Genomic DNA, 20,817 nt, shown 5'->3' on the forward strand with positions numbered 1-20,817 from the left:
AGACATTTTTTTTTTTTTTTTTTTTTTTTTTTTTTTTGAGATGGAGTTTCATCCAGGCTGGAGGGCAATGGCACAATTTCAGCTCACCACAACCTCCGCCTCCCAGGTTCATGTGATTCTCCTGCCTCAGCCTCTCAAGCAGCTGGAATTACAGGCATGCACCACCATGACCGGCTAATTTTGTATTTTTAGTAGAGACGGGGTTTCTCTGTGTTAAGAATGGAGCCACTGACAGGTGAGTCAGGAAGTATCATGATCACAGCTGTGCCTTAGAAAGCCTTCTCCAGCAGCACTATGGGAAATGGACTGAAAGAAGGAGTAGCAGGACCAAGAAAGTGAGTCCGTGGTACAGAAGCAAGGAATCTGCAGCAGGGACAACCAGGACCTGTGCCATGCAGAGGAATGGGGATAGAGGGGAGGTCTGGATTTGGAAGCAGTTCATAGATAGTTAACTGGATAATTTGGTGAGGGAGAAGGTAGAATCCATGGGTAACTTAAAGCTTCTAGCTTTAGTGTCTAGGTGAGTGTTGATGTCACCAAGACAGAAAAGAAAAGAAAAGAAAAGAAAAGAAAAGACAAAACAAACAGACTTGTTGCACAAGATAAAGTGTTCAGTTTAGACTATAGTGTGTCTGAGGAGCCTATAGAACATTGAGTTGGGAAAGCATAGAGTGGTAATTCTCAACCAGGGACAATTTTACCTCTCCCACCCCTGACATAACAGAAGATAGTTAGAAATGATAGTTAGAAGATAGTTAGACATCGTTGGTTATTATAACTGGAGGAAGTGGATGTTGCTATTGGCAGCTAGCTGGTGAAGTCCAGGGATGCTGCTAAACATCCCAAAATGCACAACACAGCCTCTTGTATTAGTCTGTTCTCAAGCTGCTAATAAAGACATACCTGAGACTGGGTAATTTACAAAGAAAAAGGTTTAATGGACTCACAGTTCCTTGTGGCTGGGGAAGCCTCACAATCATGGTGGAAGCAGGAGCAAAGTCACATCTTACATGGCAACAGGCAAGAGAGAGAGTATGTGCAGGGGAACTCCCCTTTATAAAACCATCAGATATCATGAGAAATTCACTATCATGAGAACAGCAAGGGAAAGACCTTCCCTCATGTTTCAGTTACCTCCCACCAGGTCCCTCCCATGACACATGAAATTATGGGAGCTACAATTTGAGATTTGGATGAGAACACAGCCAAACAATATCAATGCCTCAACCAAGAAGGAATGAAAGAATGATCTGACCCAAAATGTCAATAGTAAAGAGATTGACAAATCCTGGTCTAGAGGGAATTAGAACTTCCAATCTGAAGTTTTAGAAAGTATGAATGAATAGAGATGAGAACTTTTAGTCAATCATACTTCTGTGAGAGATAGGAAAGAAAATTAGCTACCACTAGAGTGTAGAGAAAGGAAAGAGAAGGCTGTAGCTGATAAAATCCTAGGCCATATCACCTCATTGGGAATATGAGTGTGTTGGGTGCAGTAATGTCAAAAACCTTTACATATTCAAAATGCAATTATTTGATGACTGTCCTCAAGCAAGTGTGTACTCAAGAAGATAGATATGACCACCACATATTATATGCATCAAAACATCACTATATACCCTATGAATCTGCACAATTGTGTCAATGTTATAAAAATTGAATTAAATTTTAAAAAAGAAGATAGATACAGATGAGGATGGAAATCAAGGAGCAAATGAGTTATGAATGTCCAGAAACCTAAACATGGTAGACACACTCCGGGCAGTAGGCAGGGAAATATTATGTGTGGCCTAAGATTTTCATCTGCAAACTTGATATCACTTGGTTACAAAACCACACTGCTATAGGACAAAAAAACTAAGAGGATAGGAGAAAGAAGGAAAGAGGAAAGCAAAGGAAAAGAGAGGAGAAACGAGATAGGAAAAAATGGAAAGGAAAACAAGAAATAGAAAGATAAAACACGGTAAAGACATCTTCTAGAAGGCTGACAGAATACATTGTGAGTACAGTTCTAAGGAATAAGACTAGTGGCCATTCTTGATAATTTTGTGAAACTGTGATATCAAAATATATTCCACAGACAGCAAAATCTGCTTCTTGAACTGTATCACCACTGTTTTTCTTTTTTTTTTTCTTTTTTTTTTTTTTTGAGACGGAGTCTCGCTCTGTCGCCCAGGCTGGAGTGCTGTGGCCGGATCTCAGCTCACTGCAAGCTCCGTCTCCCGGGTTCCCGCCATTCTCCTGCCTCAGCCTCCCGAGTAGCTGGGACTACAGGCGCCCGCCACCTCGCCCGGCTAGTTTTTTGTATTTTTTAGTAGAGACGGGGTTTCACCGTGTTAGCCAGGATGGTCTCGATCTCCTGACCTCGTGATCCGCCCGTCTCGGCCTCCCAAAGTGCTGGGATTACAGGCTTGAGCCACCGCGCCCAGCCACACCACTGTTTTTCAAAAGCTATGTTAACACAAAATGACAAAACAATAACCAACACCTTGTACAATTCTCCAGTACTTAAATAAATTTTGCTGCAACTCTGCTCCAGGCGCTTGGCAGGTGTAGAAATATAGTGAAATGCTCTGAAGTAAAGGACCATGCAGAGATGCACTGTGGGCAGCCTGGCAGTCTTAGACTGCTCGGCACAGAGGCAAAATAGGATTGCAAGAAACAACAAAATGGTTCTTTCTCATCCAAAATGTTATGTAGTCCACAAAGACAAGATTTACCTGGAAAACAGAATGCTGTGGCAGCAGACCAAAGGAGGCATCACTGAACAGGAAAGAGTGGGAAGACCATGTGCCCAGGACAGGAGGTAATAGAGCATACCAGAGCCAGAAAGATCTTGAATTTCAACTCTGTCTCCACCATTGGCGAGCTTTCTCCTTTTTGCAAGTAGCAGGATGTCTCTGAGAGTTAGTTTCCTTTCTGGTAAAACATGGATGATGACATTCCTGTCTCCTAGGAGTCCAGTGATGATTAAATGAGATGATGTATGTAAAGTGTTTAGCATAGCAGCTGGCGCAGGGTGGAGACTCTGTCAGTGGCAGATGCTATTGAGTAATATCTAAATTCTATTACTCTAAGCAATGACTGAAAAAAAAAAAAAACAATGGGACCCACATTCCAAGGCAACCCCACAATGGTATGTTAAGGAAGGTAACATATTTGAAAACGAAAATGAATTTGTCAACCTGGACGTGACCTTCAGAACTCTGGTCAAATTTTTTCATTTTACTGATGGGAAAATTGGAGAAGAAAATGAACAGACTATTGTGGTTTGGATGTACAAGAAGCAAAAATAGATTTTAATTAAAGAGAGGTTATTATAATTTTTATATGACACAAGTTGAAGATGGAGTTAGAAAATTACCATTCGTAATGAGTGTGTGTGTGTGTGTGTGTGTGTGTGTGTGTGTGTGTGTGTGTTAGAAATATTAGAGTTCTTCTGAGGTGATGTCTAGAAGAAAGTTATCCTTAGCTTTCTGTGAATTTGACTAGCCTTCTTCACCCCCAGTGCACCCATAATAAAGTTCTCTGAAGCTTCACAGAGAGATGAATAAAATAGTTTCATGAATGAACTATGATCGTAAAGAACATGCTTCTCCTAAGCTACAGCCAGGTCACTTACCTGTCCAAGAGCAAGTTAGGAGCAAACAGGAGCTTCCCTGGGTGCTCCATGGAGCGCCAGACGAGACCAATCATCAGGATCTCTAGCCAGGCACATTCTAGAAGGTGGACCTGATCATGGAGGGTCAAATCCACAAAGCCTGAAAACAAGCAAGAAAAACCCTGCTGACTCAAATGAAAAAGACTCATTACTGGTGAAATTAATGCAACAGGGATTTGAACTGACAAGGTCTATTTTCTACTAGACAGAGTAAATGCAATACGAACATACTTTATAGTGAAGTCAAGTAATTATTTTTAAAATCTAGCTATCTCAGTGAGTTTCAATGTGGCATTAAGTTCTTAGTGCCATAGTGTCACATCTACATAAATGTACCAACTTGAGTAACACACTTAGCTTTCTATAAAGTTATACTCAGTGTGAAAACTTATGTGGATTCTACTTAGACAGTTATCATAGCACTCTGTGACTGTTCCTCATTTCTGTTTGAGTAGAAGATGCTAAGGTGCAAGAAATTTAAATGACTTGTCTTAGACCAAATAGGAATTGGAGCACAGGCAGAATGAAAGTCACCAAATTTCTATTTCTTTTCTTCGTCCCTAAGTCACACTCATTTTTTGTAATATGTAAAAGAAAGACTCAGAAAACTCCACATTTAAATAAATCACTTGGGATAATGAGTCAGATGAAAAAAAAAAGGTGATAGTATGATTACGCAGGTAATAACCACCAAAATGTGTTCTTGTTTTCTAATGGTGAACTAGGAGATTAAAGCTTTTTCCAATCATTACTGATAGTATTGAGGTTACCTAATAATGTTAATGAGAAGGAGGAAGGAAGAAGGAAGGAGTAAAGGAAAAGGAAGAAGAGGAAGAGGAGGAGGAAGAAGAAGAAGAAGGAGGAGGAGGAGGAGAAGAGGAAGAAGAAGAAGGAAGTTTGTTGAGCCCTTAGAAGCAATCCTAATGTTTCTTATACACAATTATTTATGAATGCAACAACCTGAAGAGGTAGGAACTGATATTCCCATTGTACAGATGAGAAGACAGATGCTCAGAGAGCTTATTTGTCTGTTGAAGCCAAAACCTGTGTCCTTGACCACAATGGACACTATCTCTTCTGAGCTACACTTAATTAGAGAATTTGGATCAAGTGACTAAATAAATCACATACCATGCACACTAAGATATGCCAGAGTGACAGGGACATTAAATAAATCAAGTATCCATAAAGTTTGCTGCCTTCCAAATCAGTCCCCTATTCTTTTGCCCTAAGATATCCCATCGTAGTCTATTTCCCTCCCTTCTCTCTTTGCCCTCAACCCTTCCTTCCCTCTTATCCATGGGAATGGCTCTAGGAATCCCATTGAGTGTATGTGTGTGTGTGTTCTTTTCTTTTTCTCTCACGAATATTACACTTTTATTAGCTAGCTATACTTGTGTTGATAAAAAAGACAAAATTGAATTTTGTTTTCCTTTAACAATCAAGTATGAATGGTCTGCTTACAGGATGTTTCTTCTTGGGGTTCTTGGAGGTAACAAAAGCTCAGCATTAAACAGGTAGCTTATCGTTTCTTACATGCTTAAGTACCATCTTTCAGATAATTGTTATATACAAAGAGATAATGATCCACATAGGGAAACCAAAGCTAGAGACAGACCTCAGAGTCTATGGCCCCCTCTCTTACCATCATTTCATAATCAAAGCTCATCAATTCTATCTTGAGGTAGCTATAATTTTCTCCTTTTTCATTGCCACTTTTAACACACTAATTCAGCTCCTGACAGTCTCTTACCTTTTTGTCTGACTTCTTAACTCAGCATAATTAGTTTAAGACTTATCCATGTGGTTGCACGTATGATGAGGGGTTGATTCTTTTTATTGCCAAGTGGTATTCCATTGCATGGATATATCCCATAAATAAATACAATGTATGCTTTCATTGGACATTTGGGTTGTTTCTAGCTTTTGGCTATTACAAATAAAGCTACTACAAGCAATTTATATACAAGTTTTTGTATGTATATATGCTTTTATTCTCTTGACTAAATACGTAAGAGTAGGATATCTGGATATAGTATGCCAGGTGGATGTTTTAACTTTTTAAGAAACTGTCAAACTGTTTTCAAAGTAGTTGTACCATTTACATTCTCACCAGCAATACATGAAAGCACGAGTTGGTCTACATCCTCACCAATGCTTGGTATGGTCAGTCTTTTTAGATTTTAGACATTCTAATAGATGTACAGAGGCATCACTCAGGCATGGTGGTTTTATGTGCATTTTCCTAATGACTAATAATGTTGCACCTCTTCTCATGTGTTTTCTAACAGATCATTTTGCTACACTGTATTCAAATTAATCATGCATGTATCTGTAAATCCTGCTACAGCATATACTCATTGTAGGCACAAGATGCATGATTCCATCAAATATTGCTTTTTTAAAGTTTAAATTTATTGCACCTTCCACTACATCACTCAGCCATGCCAACGCTCATGACGGTGTAGCCTGTCTCAGAGCAGGTGTCTTTCCATTGAAAAGAGTGGATTCCACTCATGTAAAGAAGGACTTGGCATCAGGAAACATGAGAAAGTGGATGGCTTCGCTCATAAGAAAAAAGTAAAAGATGAAAAAGCAATGATTTGGTTTCAGATCCCCAGGAGGCTGGGGCAGGGAGGGAATAGGTATCTCCACGGTGTGCAGTGATTTACCTATGGGATGTTCTGGGTCAAAAGGAGCTGGCCTTGCTCTCGAGGAAACATCTCCTGATGCAGCAGTAAATGCTCCTCTTTCTCAAAACCCATGATCTAATCAGATAAGCCAAACCTGTTTTGGTTTAAGTCATCAGTACTGAAAATGAAAGCCCTCTGGGTTTCATTTCTTAATTTCATAATTCTTTAAGATTTCACCCCAATCTTTTAAGTCTCATAATAGTAATGTAAACTTATACTGTGAATTAAACTTACTTGCAGAAATGTTAACATTCAAAAGGGAGGCTTTTTCTCTCTTCTCATGACATTTGCTATATGTAGTATTGCCACCCATGATGAAACCTGCCCCAGATTATCTAACACCCTAAATAAACCTCAAAAAGAATCACACGGGATGAGATCTGGGGGTGTCTCATGAGTTAGAACTGCAGTTGACCATGTAACCAATCCATATGGAAAACCAAAGGCCCGCTTTCTGATGGCAACTTTACATGTTAAATGGAATTATAATTTTTAATTCCCACTTTACAATTCCAGTATTATTTAGATCTGACAGTTTTAGTGGCCTTTTGGAAGCCAAAGAAGCTCCTCATAAGCACTTGTGCCACATAAGTATGGTGATCATGGAATCTGTCTGAAGTATGTCTGTTGGTAATAGTTTTCAGTTGGAGGCCAGCAGGATTGCTCGATCCTTCTGTTGAAATGTTGTAGACCTCTCAAAAAGAGTCTATTTAATTATTTTTCCCAGCTGTGCATATTGCTTGCGGACAAGGGTTATTACATCTGTTGCACAGTGTGCTCTGCAAGTTCCTGGGTCAGGGTTGGGAGACAGTGTGCAGGAAAGGTTATCAACTAACCTTCTCAATGAATGTGAAGACTATGAAAGATTATTAGATGGAGTGTCTCTTTTCTTCCAATATACTGGTCTTGACTTTACCACACAGCCTCTAACTACCTTTTCAGCATTGAATAAATATACCATGAGATGCCTTCAGTTCATAGCCAATGGAGAAAAATAATGTAATAAATCCCAAGCAAAATTATATTGGGCCAACTATGGACAGACATTCAAGACCTTGGTTTATTTTCCTGATAAATAGGAAGAATGTTCTGATATGCAATTCCAAATGATCCTGCTATAATAACTTAGAGGCATTCAAAAAGTAAATCCCGTTCTCTCTTGAACACTAGAAATTGTCGCTAATAATAAGGTGGGAGTGTAGCAGCTGCTACGGGACATAAGAAGAGGTAACAGTGGTAGATATTCTCGCAGGTGGTAAGTGAGAGGTGACTCATCCCCTCATCACTTGAGGACCTCCATCTTAATGACATGGGGGCAGGTGCCCTGTGGCCTTCACACAGGAGGGACAGAATGCATATCGAAAAAGTAGTAACAATAGTTTGATAAGACTAGGTGAAATCAGTTGCTCAGAAGTCTCATTTAATAAAATAAAAATTTTTTAAAAGCAAACTCAGGTTTTAATCCCTAGTCTATATTCACAAGTCCCAGTAATAGTGAATCCAGAAAGGATATATTGAAAACAGAGAGAAATGCCTTAGAATCCTCACTCCTCACCCCCTGTATGGGAAGTAATCTAGCTAATAAAATTGAGGCATGTCTCTTTTATGGCAAAATTTATCCCTCCATCATAAACCAGCTCACTAGTTCCAGCTTCATCACCAAGCACAGACATTCCTGCCTTCTGCCTTCCATTATACAGTAATAGTTTTTCCTCCAAGATATGTTAACTTTGTGTTGACTGTGAAAGGAGCTCATGGGATGTCCACCTCCCTGCCCCAGTCCTCACGAGATCCTGAGCCCTCTTCTCCACTCTGCTTTGCTAGGGACTTCTTACAAATTGCCTAATTTGCCTTGGTACGCCAAGAGATTCTTGAAGCCTCACGCTCCTTTACTGGGTGTGGCAAGGCTCCTAGAAACGATGTTGAAAAGTGTACAGAGATCTCCAGGCAAAATGACTAACATAATCTAAATCCTGGTAAAGTTCCACACTACCTTGGAGGAAAAGATAAATCAGGGTGGCTCTTCAGTAGAGACGTGAAAAGAAGTAAGTGCTATAGTCATTATATTCCTGCTTCCATGGGATACAGTCTATGAAGATTTAAAGCAGAAACACTACAAAAGAAAAAAGCAACATTTCCCTGAGGAGTGCTATTTACAAAAAGCTAGGTGGTTGGTTCCCTCCGTAGATTCACTGGAGAAAATACTGGTTTCCTGACCTTCAAAAGAGATAATCATTTTTTCAGTCATATGATGACCCCAATGTTCTCCAAAATGTCAGTCATGAAATTGCCTGTTGCATTTTTTTCTGTATTGGCTTTTTACTCAATAGAAGAAGAGTTGAATAATTCATCTCTTTCCCCTTCAATGCCAAAGACTTAGTACAAGAGCACAATATGGGAAAAAATAAATCATGGGAGGGAGACTGTGGCACAATGATGGCTATAAGCTAAATAAAACTTTGGATTTCTGGGAGAAAGCTTATAGAACATATAGTATCAGAAGAACTAGACTCCTATGTAAATACCAAGCAGTCTTCATGTCCTATATTTTGCAATTTATTCTCTAAAGAATAGTAACTTATTGCCATACCATGGATCATGGACCCTATCATACCTGTAGTACAGTTGAAATAACCTTCCTTTTCTCCAAAATAAAATGTTTGGACTCTTTTATATGCAGACTCATTAAAGCTAGGATTCCCATTCTGTAACACTTTAAGCTGTCTTCAATAACAGGACAAACATTAAAAAAACTTAAGAAAATGAGTTTAATCCATTGAAATAAAGAAAGTCACAAACAACTCTTACTAAATATGTACTACTGTTAGAAAATAAAATAAATGCAACATCCATCACCAAAATAAATTGTAATGGAATAAATAATCACTTGTTTTGAAATATTGTGAGTCTCAATGCTAGAAGAACATGAGCTTTCTCTCGAACCTGCCCTACATCACCATCACTGTGACTATTCTGGTTTTGCTCTGCTATAATAAGGGGATGTGAGCAGCTCCCACCCTGACCCCCATCCCATATCATACCACCTGTCCAATGCTCTTATGCAGCTGCCATACTAAATAACCACCTTGCCAATACCAAGATGACTCTTTCTTTCTTGAAGCTACAATAGCCTTCGTCCTCTGGCCTGATGACTAGCTATTTCCAAATCACATCCCAACATGGGACTTTTTGATCATCTGAAGGGCACACTCCCACCCATCTCCCAACAGAATGAGGAGGGCAGAAGTAATGAAGTCATGAGCTGAAAAGTCAAGAAGACCTGACTTTCAATTCTTCTGTGGTCTACAGCCAACTAATTAATATCTCTGAAAGCATTTCGTGTCTGTAAAATGCAGATGGACTGACCTACCACTTAGGGTTACTGTAAAAATTAAGGGGTTAGCAGATGTCCCAGAATGCCACGGTAGTTACTCAATAAATATTAGTTCTATTCTCTACTTCATCCCAACAGGCTGCAATTTCTGCCCAATAGAAGAAAGCAATGCTTTTGCAAAACACCAAGAGAAATGTTTTGTTTTAAAATATTTTAGGTTTATAACTTCAAACTTAAATTGGGCAGTTTGTGCTTGCCCTCATTCATGATGTCATATTGTGTTTTCTGTTTATGGTTTTCTTTTCATTTATACATAAAAATAACCTAATAAAAAGGATAAAAAGGCTTCCTGGACCTCGAATAGCCCTAAAAAACAACACTTTTCATGATTTAAAAGGAGAGGGAACAAGAGCATGTGGACTGTATTTTGCCTAAAATATATGTGCAAAGAAATGAGAAAGGAAAGCACGTTTTGGGTTTTATTACACTCCAAGCATTTCAAGAGGTTTAGCATGTCCAGAATGCAGCTGTCTTCATACACCCCCAATTAGAAATAGTTGATGGTTTTCTACTGAGCACAGCAGCCCTCCACACTATGTTTGCTGCTGTCTATTTGCCTTGGGATAGACAGAACAAAACTTGCCTTGTAGTGACTACTTGCCTTAGGAAACAAAGTGGTATTCTTCGGGCAAACGCTACGCAGTAAAAATCAGTGGGGGAAAAAAAACCCAAAAAACTGAGTTCATTAGAGAAAAAAAATTGAAGAATTTAGTCCAGAAGTTTTACGATAAACAAAGGTACTGCTTCTTAAAATAAATGGTGTATGCCTCAAATAAATACCCCATATTAAGATGACCATTTCTTGAAAGAAGTATGGATGATGAAAGTCATGATATCTATGTAAATCTGCAAACTTGCCAACTTTGACTATGCAATCTGATAACAGCACCGTGTATTACTTTATATAATGTAATGAAGACATTTCTGACATTACCCATTCCTTCAGAACAGTGCAACAGAACTTACCTCTTACTCTGAGAAGTTTTTTTTTTTTTTTTTTTTTTTTTACGTATACAGATTCAAAGGTGATGTTTCTGTAGTATATCCCAACTAAAAGCCAATGGGATTGTTTGTGATAATTCTACTTCTTCCTCATTTTTATCTAAATGGAGGATAAAAACCAATAGAGGGCCTGCAGTATTTCCTGGACCTTTCTATTGTAATGCATACATGAGGTATAAACTACACAGTGAAGAAAGTCTCTCCTTTGCCAAGACCTTAAGTACAATGAGTGGCTAACTCATTGGAGACCAGTCGTTAAGAAAAGAAATCTAAAGACAAAACTGGTTTCAAGTCTGCTCAACCGTTGCTCGGTCTTCAACTCCAACCCAAGTAACCACACTCCTTATAATGCTCCTTTGAAAAATTATTGGTCTTAACCACAAAACTGCATTCTAACTTTACTTCAAAAATTCCTTAGCAGCTTTTCCCTGCTCTGGACATCAGCCCATGTGTACAGTTTAGTCATCCTGTGTGTTTGTGTGTGTAATATATTGTAGTTACATTCTACTCATCCACTAGTATTTGATTATTTTTACACATCAACATATAGGACATAAAAGCAGTGTATGAACTTCTCTATTTAGAAAGAAAAATGAAGCATAAGCTTCTCAAGAAATTAAGGTTATAGAATTTTATATTGTAAAATTTTACACATCAACATATAGGAAATAAAAGCAGTGTATGAACTTCTTCTCTATTTAGAAATAAAAATGAAGCATAAGCCCCTCAAGAAATTAAGGTTTTAGAATTTTATATTGTAGCTTATATAGAATGACTATAATACAAAGAGAGAAATTATTCTTTACTTTAAATATAAATTTTATGAAATGTTTCCCATAACCTTTATTCATCAGTTTAGTTTACCACATACCTTTTAATGGCTAAATATATATATTTTTTCAAAAGCTGGATATATCTTAATTCTGATCATGATACATACAAACTTTTAAAATACCAGGTATATTCATTTAAAAATTTATGGCCTCACTTTTTTGGAAGTTGATATGAGAAAATGTCACTTGTATCTTTGGCAAAGGGGAGTAAGAAGATATTAAGCAGTATCCCTCCTGTAAACATTCATTTCTTTGGCAAATTTCTCTCCAAATTTGGTAACAAGAAAAGGTCTTCCTCTCCTAAATAATTTACGCTCCTATTTGTTACCTAATAAGAATGATGAAACTACTTACAAGCTTCATGCAGCCCCACCATCAGGAAGCACAGGTGTTAATAAAATGTTCAAAAGCAATAACAATTGTACCTGTTTCATGGGAAAATGATCGCCTCACTCCTACTTGTTTCTGGATCTCATGCTTGACTGTATTATTGAATTACTAGGTACCTCACAGGAGACTTTGCAAAGTAGACAGATAAATAAATCATTAAAATATGTATATTTGTTTTCACACGCACATACATAATTACCCTTTTTCCCCTCCATTTAACAACAAGTAAGTTATTTGATTACAGGTGAGGAAGTAGTTTGTCAGAAGAAGAAAAGAATTAGTCTCACAGCTCTATCTGACTCCAGAAACAAAAATAAGTCAAGACTGTCAGACTTGAGGATGAGACTTGGGGATCACAAAAAAAAAGTCCCTTAGAGAAAACAAAGCAGATGGCAATCCTACCTTGTTACCAGCCCCATCTGTATTACACTCAGAGCCTTGGTTTACGAAGAGATGGTTGTCATGACAATAAGCATTTGAGAAGAGTTCTGGAGAAGCTGATGGATTTAAGAGTATCTTCCAGCTTCCCAATTTTCCAAACACACACAAAAAAACCCATCCCCACCCTCATCCCCAAATAAACAATTCTATTACTTCTCATATTTGCTACAATTATTCTATGCAGATATCATGAAATTTTGCACTCTCTCTTATCAAAATCTCCTGGGAGTGACAGAGCAGATCCTTACTCTGATACTGCACAGCTTGAAGGTAAACTAGTCTTTTATTTTTGTTCAGCAAAGGCAATTGTATTAACCACAGCTTTTTTTTTTTTTTTTTTTCTTACACGCTCAGAAAGAAATCAATTTCAGCCTAAATGAGAAAGAGGAAAAAGGTAAAAGAAATTATTTTCCAGTTTCTGAGTAGATTGCAAACTAAAGCAGGAAAAAAATTAATAAACTATGAAGTAAAGTACTTAAGACTGCCCTTTTAAGTGCTTGTCAAATGGACAGGAAGGACAGCCTCTGTGGAGTGATTCCGAGTTACCTGACAAAGAGCACAGACTGGCTGCATCCAAAAAGTCAACAAGCACTTGTACCTTGGAACATACATTCTTTCCATCAACCTAGAAGCAGACCTGCGAGCATTTCAAATACTATTGTCATCAGTCTGCATTTTCCAGATAACTGTATGCTCCTGGTAAACACTACAAATGTCATCAAAACAAAGACTAAAAGGAAAGTAGACAGTTTCTTTTTTAGAGCAAGTCTCCAAACCACATGGACAAGGATAGCTTCCTCCCATCTCCACCCAGCTCAAGACCCTCCATGAAGCCAAAATTGATGACAACACTGTCGTTTTAGTGAGATATTCCTCACACACACACACACACACACACTCAATTTAAAATCTAGAGGAACACCTGTTGTTGCCAAGAACCCAGGGACTTATAGTTCTGGAATGGATTAAGAGCAAAAAAAGAGGCTTATATCTCCATTTTCTACTTAAGTTCAGAATGCCGAAATGGGAGTTTTATAAGGTAAAATTGCCATGAGGTCTCAGAAATGCTGAGCATCAAATCACATGACAATGCTTCAACTGGGAAGCCAGAGAAAAGCCCCAGGGCTCCATGTACAGAAGGAGTGGACCCAGCCAGTCAGGAGCCCTTTGGGGTCCAAGGGTCTCACAAGCACATGGGGTTTAATTTAGAAGAGACCTCTCCCTTCCTTCCAGTCTTTCTATAGTTCCCTATCTCCCACGTTCATTCCATTATTCTACACAAATTTCAGCAGCAAACAGAGAGAGCAACCAACCAAAGAAAGGAGAAAAATTTATTTCAGCCTCTTCCACCCAACCTTTGAAGTCGGTGATCACTGAACTTGTATATGCCATTCCAGAGAGAGGCCAAAAGGAGATTGGAAGCCAGAAACTATTTTTCTTTAACTCGTGGTGGATTCTTTTACAAGCACAGTGATCTTGCCAGGTCATTAAATAACCACTCTAAAAATAGAGTGGGTAGCTAGGTGCTACAGTTGGGATGTGGTTTGTCCTCACCAAAATTCATGTTGAAATTTAATTGCCTGTTACAATGTAACAGTGTACAGAGGTGAGGCCTTTAAGAAGTGATTCCGATGTTAAGATGTATTCATGTCTTTCTCATGAGAATAAATTAGTTCTCCAGGGAATGGATTAGTCTCATCGTTACAAAGTGCATCAACCCCTTTTGTCCCCTCTCTTTCTCTTTGTGTGTGCCCATTTCTCCTTCCAATTCTCTGCTGTGTTCTGACACAGCATGGGGCCCTCATTAAAAGATGGCCAGATGTGGCTGTCTGATCTTGAACTTCCCAGCCTCCAGGATTGTGAGTCAAACAAATCCTTATAAGTTATACATTACCCGGTCTCAGGTGTTCTATTATAGCAACCAAAAATAGACTAAGACACCAGGCCACTCTATAAGAGAAACTCTCTAAATGCTAATTAGTTTGACAGTAAAAACTATCCTATTTCTTGCTAGCTCAACGTGGCCTCTAGCTTGGTACTGGGTCTCATCAACAATGTTGGCTCCCTAAGGATTACAACAGGAACTACAGCACTATCTCCTAATAAAGATAAAGAGTAACCGTACTAGTTTCCTAGGGTTGCCATAATCAAGCACTACAAATTGGGTGGCTCAAACCTGCCTTATATTTAGTAGTAAAAATGTATTCGGTCTTCAAGATTGCAAAGCCTCTTGTTCTAAGTATTTTAGGTCACAAATGAAAATAGTTTGGATTGGGGTTACTAAAAAAGACCAAAAAACAAACAAACAAACAAAAATAAACCCCTCCCACATACAAAACAATGGCACATACACCAAATTAAAGCAAAGTTTACAAATATTTAGCAAGGCAGAGAAGGAGGTATCTTTTCCTAGACACAAGGACATACAGGTGCCATCACTGAAATGACAGACTATTGTTATTCCATCTCATGATGACAAGACTAGAGATTGTCCTAGAAGAGAATTGACTTATCTCAGGAAATCATTACCTGGGCTCTAATTTGCTAAGGGGATGCTAGAATTTAAAACAGGCAGAATCACTCCTTTCCAGGAAAACCTAATTATATATCATATTTATATAAAGAGAAAAGTATCTGTTGACTACCTTCTTAGAGTTCCAAGTGTTTCAACAGGACTGTTAAGTTTTTCTATATAGAATATGATATTATGAGGATGCAATGTGTAATAGAAAGGATAATGGGCTTTGTTAGGTTCAGCTTTGCCATTTATGAGTTAAGTGATTTGGGGTGAATTATTTAATTTCTGGTGCCTAGCAGAGTGCCTTCTCTTAGTGTATGCTCTATGGATATTTTTTGAATGAAAGAATGAATTGTTCTGGGTTTCAATTTCTTCATCTGCAAAATGAGAGTGGTAACACTATCCCTGCAGCACGTTATGGTGAAAACTAGAAAGAATATATAATTCCCTGGAAAATATGGGTGGTCAACAAATAAATGGTACCTATCATTGTATTATTTCCTTTTTCATTATAAAAAGTACCAAATATTATGCAGATAAGTTCTCTACTTACCACCTAACCATGAGCTTCACATATAAAATTTATAGGTTGAAACACACACATAAGAGAGTTCTTAAATATTTTTATTCCACTTGGAAATCTGATATAGTCTACAGATGACTTCTCAGATTAAGGTTTTAAGTGCATAAAATAAACTATTTTTAAAAATCACAAAATGAAACAAGTTATACTGAAATCCAGTTCTTAAGAATGCCTGGGTATTTATGGACCCCAGGGTAAGAGCCCCTGATAGGATAAGGATCAAAGTCAATGACTTCCCAGATGATCAAAGGCTGCTGGAAGACTGTCTCATTACATCTTTTCAGAAAACTGTAGGAAACATTCTGATTCATTACATAGTTTCTCTCGAACCCCAAACACAACAGACTAAATAAGAATTTCATGCATCCTACAGTGCAAACAAGAAACCCCTTTCCCGAACTCCTGCTTTTCTTGCAATGCTCTCAGAAAATGATTGAAGAGCTAAGAAAGTATTATTAACTATTGGAAATGCTTGTTATATATAAGACAAACAGATTTTTTTAAAAAGGTTTTAGTACAGATCTAGTAAAACAACTGCTATTTAAGAGTAGGTACAAGAGTTGGCCTTAATGACTCACTTTCAATGATGACTCACTTCATAAGCTATTAAAGGAAGTCATTAATATCCTTAACTAACTAAAGAAAGTCTGTGAAAATGCATCAAGATTTGAAGATTAAATGTAAATGGCAAGCCTTAAAATAGATTAATTCTTTGATGAATTATAAAATGATTTTGAGATATCAAAAACATTTCATTTACTTTTAAGTGATAGCAAAATCTGTTAACATGAAGCTATACATGAAATAAACAGGTAAAACCTCCAAAATACATGTTTCTTATCTTTCAAATCTCTTGTAAAGATTTGCCTGAGCTACGAAGCTTTCTCTGGCACCTGAACAGACATGGCCAGCTGAGGACTGGTCAGAAGAACCAGGACAGCCACTCAGACATTGACACTGATACCACCATTACGAGGGTGTTTGGAACAGATGATGTAACTCTGTTGGACTGTCCACTCAGCCCATTCATTTTGCACAACTTCTGTGGGTTCTGTCCATGACATCTTAAATACCAATAAAAGTCCAAATTTAGGACTAGGAATCCATGGCAAAAAACAAATCATTCCAATGGCATGTAGCTACATGAAAGGATGCTGTTTTGGACAGCCAATGGAGGGGAAGGATACCTAAACTTTGGAATGTAAGTTAAGAGGAAGAAAACAGATCCTAAACATAAATACTTGAAAGGCCACCAAACATATGAGAATTAACTCCAGTTGTTTAAGAAAACAACTGATATAGTGATATAGTCTCTATCTGGGGTCTGCAAGATCATGCATGATTAATTAAATGCTTTCAGAAAAATGTAATTGGTTGAGTGAAAGAAGTTTCTGATCCTCTTCCTGAACCTTTCCCCAGTTCTAGAAGATACTCCTCCTCCAGTGCATGACTTCCTGAGTCATCTGTGTGCTGGACTCACTAGAAAGGAGGATGCATTTGTGCACTCGTCTTTACTTTTCCCAAAGAACCCAGCACGTTGCTTTTCACAAAATTAATATTCAAAAAGTATTCTGAGTGAATGTTTGCAAGAAGCTAAAAAAAGAACAGAAAAAAAAAAAAAGAAATAATGCTGATTTTATTGGCAACTATAATATCCTCTTGGTATGGTCAGCTAGACTGGGCCTCATTGTATTTGAGGATATGTGTAAATTGCATAATTACATGTAAATTTTACCTAACCATTGAATACCCCCACACTCCCACCCCGATTGGGATGCTTCAGAGAAATAACAAGGGTAAAGATAAAAAATTAAGAATAGTCCTAACTGCACTGAAAATCTAAAGCCATAACATATGAGAGCAAATAATTTTCTTGATAAGCCCAAGAAAAATATTTAATTTGTTAAGTGGGATATGAAACCAATGAGCTGATGTGAAATTTTAAAACAGAGATAACAAGCAACATGAAAGATTAACCAAAAGCTAACGTACAGAGGAACAAAATGCCAAGAAGTAACAAGAAGAGCTGGGGTTTCCCTCATCACTTCTGAAAGCTTTGGTGACACCTCTAAGTGCTCTTTCCCTCCCCGTGGCTTTCCTGGGCTTGCTTTCGAATCTTTTCAGGATGGTAGCATCTTTAAAGATTTTCCATTCTCCATTACTGCTTTTCTTTTATTTCTGTTTTTTCTCTTCTGCCACTCCATCCAGTGGAGTTTTAGCAAAGTGAACATGATTTAAAGTTTGAACTCTATCAGAAATTTCAGATAACTTTTGTCCTGCTACAAACACAGTCAATGTCAAGAAAGAGGTGAAAGTGGAACCACGATTTGCTGAAAAATAACTTAGGTTCATGGATCTATCTGCCTTCGTCAATCATAGCTTTTCTGCACATCGCTTCTCAGGGCTTATTTTTCTCCCAATGCATCCATATTAACACTCATAATGTGTTATACTTGTCCATTTGAAGTACCTACAGCTACAATATTATCCTATGAGATACTTTGTATCTTCTGTCTCATTTTGCAACACTGGGGCTATGATCACAATTAAATGTTTATCAGAGTGTAGAAAGCATTCCAAGTTTCCTAAGGTTGCCACAAAAAGATTACAAGGGTTGGCTGGGTAATCCTAGCACTTTGGGAGGCTGAGGCGGGCGGATCACAAGGTCAGGAGATCGAGACCATCCTGGCTAACACGGTAAAACCCCGTCTCTACTAAAAACATAAAAAACTAGCCGGGCGTGGTGTAGTCCCAGCTACTCGGGAGGCTGAGGCAGGAGAATGGTGTGAACCCGGGAGGCGGAGCTTGCAGTGAGCCGAGATGCTGCCACTGCACTCCAGCCTGGGCGACAGAGCGAGACTCCATCTCAAAAAAAAAAAAAAAAAAAAAAAAGATTACAAGGGTTGGGGTTTATAGTGACCTAATGTCTCAATTTCCATTTCTTGAAGGATCTACCATAGGGTCTTTCACTTATTTAGTAGTTGATTAGTAAATTTGGTGTTGATTGAATGGATTTAAAAATAAATAATTGTATTTTTGGAAGATTCAGAAGCCAGACATATGCCAGTACCGACTTCCTACAAAGACTGATCAGATCCACTCCCATTAACTAGGTTTGCACACATCATCCAAAGCAATGAACGGTAAGATGCTCTTCACATTGTTTTTGTCTTGTGTTGCTTTGCGTTTTTGTTTTTGTTTTGGCCACGACTAGGAAGTCTACTTACACAGGGAGAGACAGTACCTGCTTATTGGTGCTTATTGCCCCATTTTACTAGCTGGGATGAAGTAGTAGAATAACACCATTGGATGGTCTGGAGCACATTTATCACTCAAATCTCTTTTGTTCTTAATAGATAGTGGATGGTCTCCTACTTCTTTGAAATTACCCAAAAAATGGGATTCCCTGTACTTTAATCCAAGCATGGCACTTATGGATTTGCTCAGTCAAATCAATATATCAATAGCAATTTCATTCCTCAAATAGTTACTGAAGACCTATTACATTCAATTCACTGTATTAAGGATTGAAATTAGCATACTTCTACTTTTATTTTGTATATTAAGATGGACGAACCTCAGAGTTCTATGTTTACCCTGAACATGCATGCTTATCACTGTTTATTGCTAGAAAAGGAATGATATCTCAAGAGGCATATAACATGGTCTCGTATTACTGGTATCAAAATAAGTCAGTGCAAGTCTTGGTACCCAATCCAGAGGCACCATTTGCAAGCTAAGAAGAGCCCAGAGGAGAGGAGAATTGCTAGTGAATCAGTGGGGAGCCCATTAAGGCAGAGGGACTTTGGCACAGCCCAACAGACAGACAGAAATGAAGCTCTCAGGGCTCAAGAGGGGCCACATTCCAGGCAGAAGAAGGATCATGGAAACCACACAAGCAGGGGCTTGCAGTCAGGAACAAATAGAACACATCTAGAGGACAGTGGGAAGTCCCCCTGGCTAAAGCACAGGGTATATTGAGAGAAGGAAACCTTGCTCTCGATGGATCATAGGCAAACTGAGGAGGACTGTAACACCTTGCTGAGAAGTTTGAATGTGATTCCTTGGTGACCACAGCAGGAGGGCTTGAAGTCCCTGTCCTTCAGAGGCAAACAAGGAGGCTGTTCCATACAGACTATCAGGGAAAAAATGCACTGTTTATCAAAAGATATGAATGTTCTTGACAGGCAAAGCCCTCCTCAAATGAAATAGCAGTGCAGGGAGATGATATTCAGTGTGATGTAGCTGTGAGTACTTAAGAGTGTGGCCCGAACCCAGGACCTTGGGTGAGATCCCAGCTCAGCTACTTCATAGTGGAGACACTTTGAGAAAGATATGTAACTTCTCCAGGCCTTAGCTTCTTCATCTGAAAATGGAGCTTAACAAAAAAAGAGAGCACTTTCCTCATAGGGTTATCATGAAGAGGAAAGAAACCAGTAAGTATAAAGTGCTAGAACAGTGTCTGGTGCCTGGTCATTACTCATTAAGTGTTAGCGGCCTCTCTGGAGCAGTTGTTGTACTCATTGTGATTCACGGTGATCCAATCAGTTGGTATAAATGCATTTTTAGGGCCCCACCTTCCTCTAAAATTCTTACCATTCATGTGGAATAAATAAAATCAAGTAACAAAAATAATGATGTTGAAGATTTATAACTTCCAAAAAGTCTAACAGAAATTAAGGACACGTTGTAGTTAGAATTTCAGTGTTGAACTTAAAAATACCTTTTTCAAACATCTGATGTATATCTTAAGTCATAATTTTACTTGAAGCAGGACTTCCCATATGGTATTTTTGCTAACCATTAGTTCATGTCCCTACAAGAACTGTGTAGAATTTTCTTTTGTGTCTCATACTTTCTGTCATGTAAGTGCTCAGTAAATCTTGGATGGATGGATGGAAGGATGGATGGATGAATAGACAAATGGATAGAAGGATGGATGGATGGATGAGTGGATGGACAGATAGACTGATGGACAGATGGATGGAAAGATGGATAGGAGAAGGAAGAAAGGTAAACAGGCAGGCAAGCATGCCAGATGTCACTTGTTGTCCTGGAACAAGAAGTCAAAAGCCCTTTTATGGATTCAGGAGTTTTGGATCCAGGGCCACTACCCATGTTCCCAGGGGCTGCTTTTCATGCAGATTGTCAGCTTCCACAGGTAGCAAGGGGACTCATGACTTCACAGTGGCTGCTGAGTGTGTATTCCACATGGTCTCACCTTCCTTGTATCTTCCCTAAAACAGACTCCACAGCTGGGTTTGAGAAACACTGAAGACATGAGAAGGCATATGAAAGGCAT

General features: G+C 38.4%; 1 protein-coding gene across 5 annotated transcripts in view; it reads right to left on the minus strand.

Annotated features, from left to right (window-relative positions):
- ESR1 (estrogen receptor 1) overlaps positions 1-20,817 on the minus strand; it is a 412,991-nt gene that overhangs the window by 82,541 nt on the left and 309,633 nt on the right. For all 5 annotated transcript variants that reach the window (XM_025384525.1, XM_025384527.1, XM_025384524.1 and 2 more), the window contains one exon: positions 3,623-3,761. In XM_025384525.1, the coding sequence (XP_025240310.1) occupies positions 3,623-3,761 (139 nt within the window). The remainder of the gene's footprint in view (positions 1-3,622; positions 3,762-20,817) is intronic.

Source organism: Theropithecus gelada, chromosome 4 (assembly GCF_003255815.1).
Source record: "Theropithecus gelada isolate Dixy chromosome 4, Tgel_1.0, whole genome shotgun sequence".
NCBI classification, from domain to species: Eukaryota; Metazoa; Chordata; class Mammalia; order Primates; family Cercopithecidae; genus Theropithecus; species Theropithecus gelada.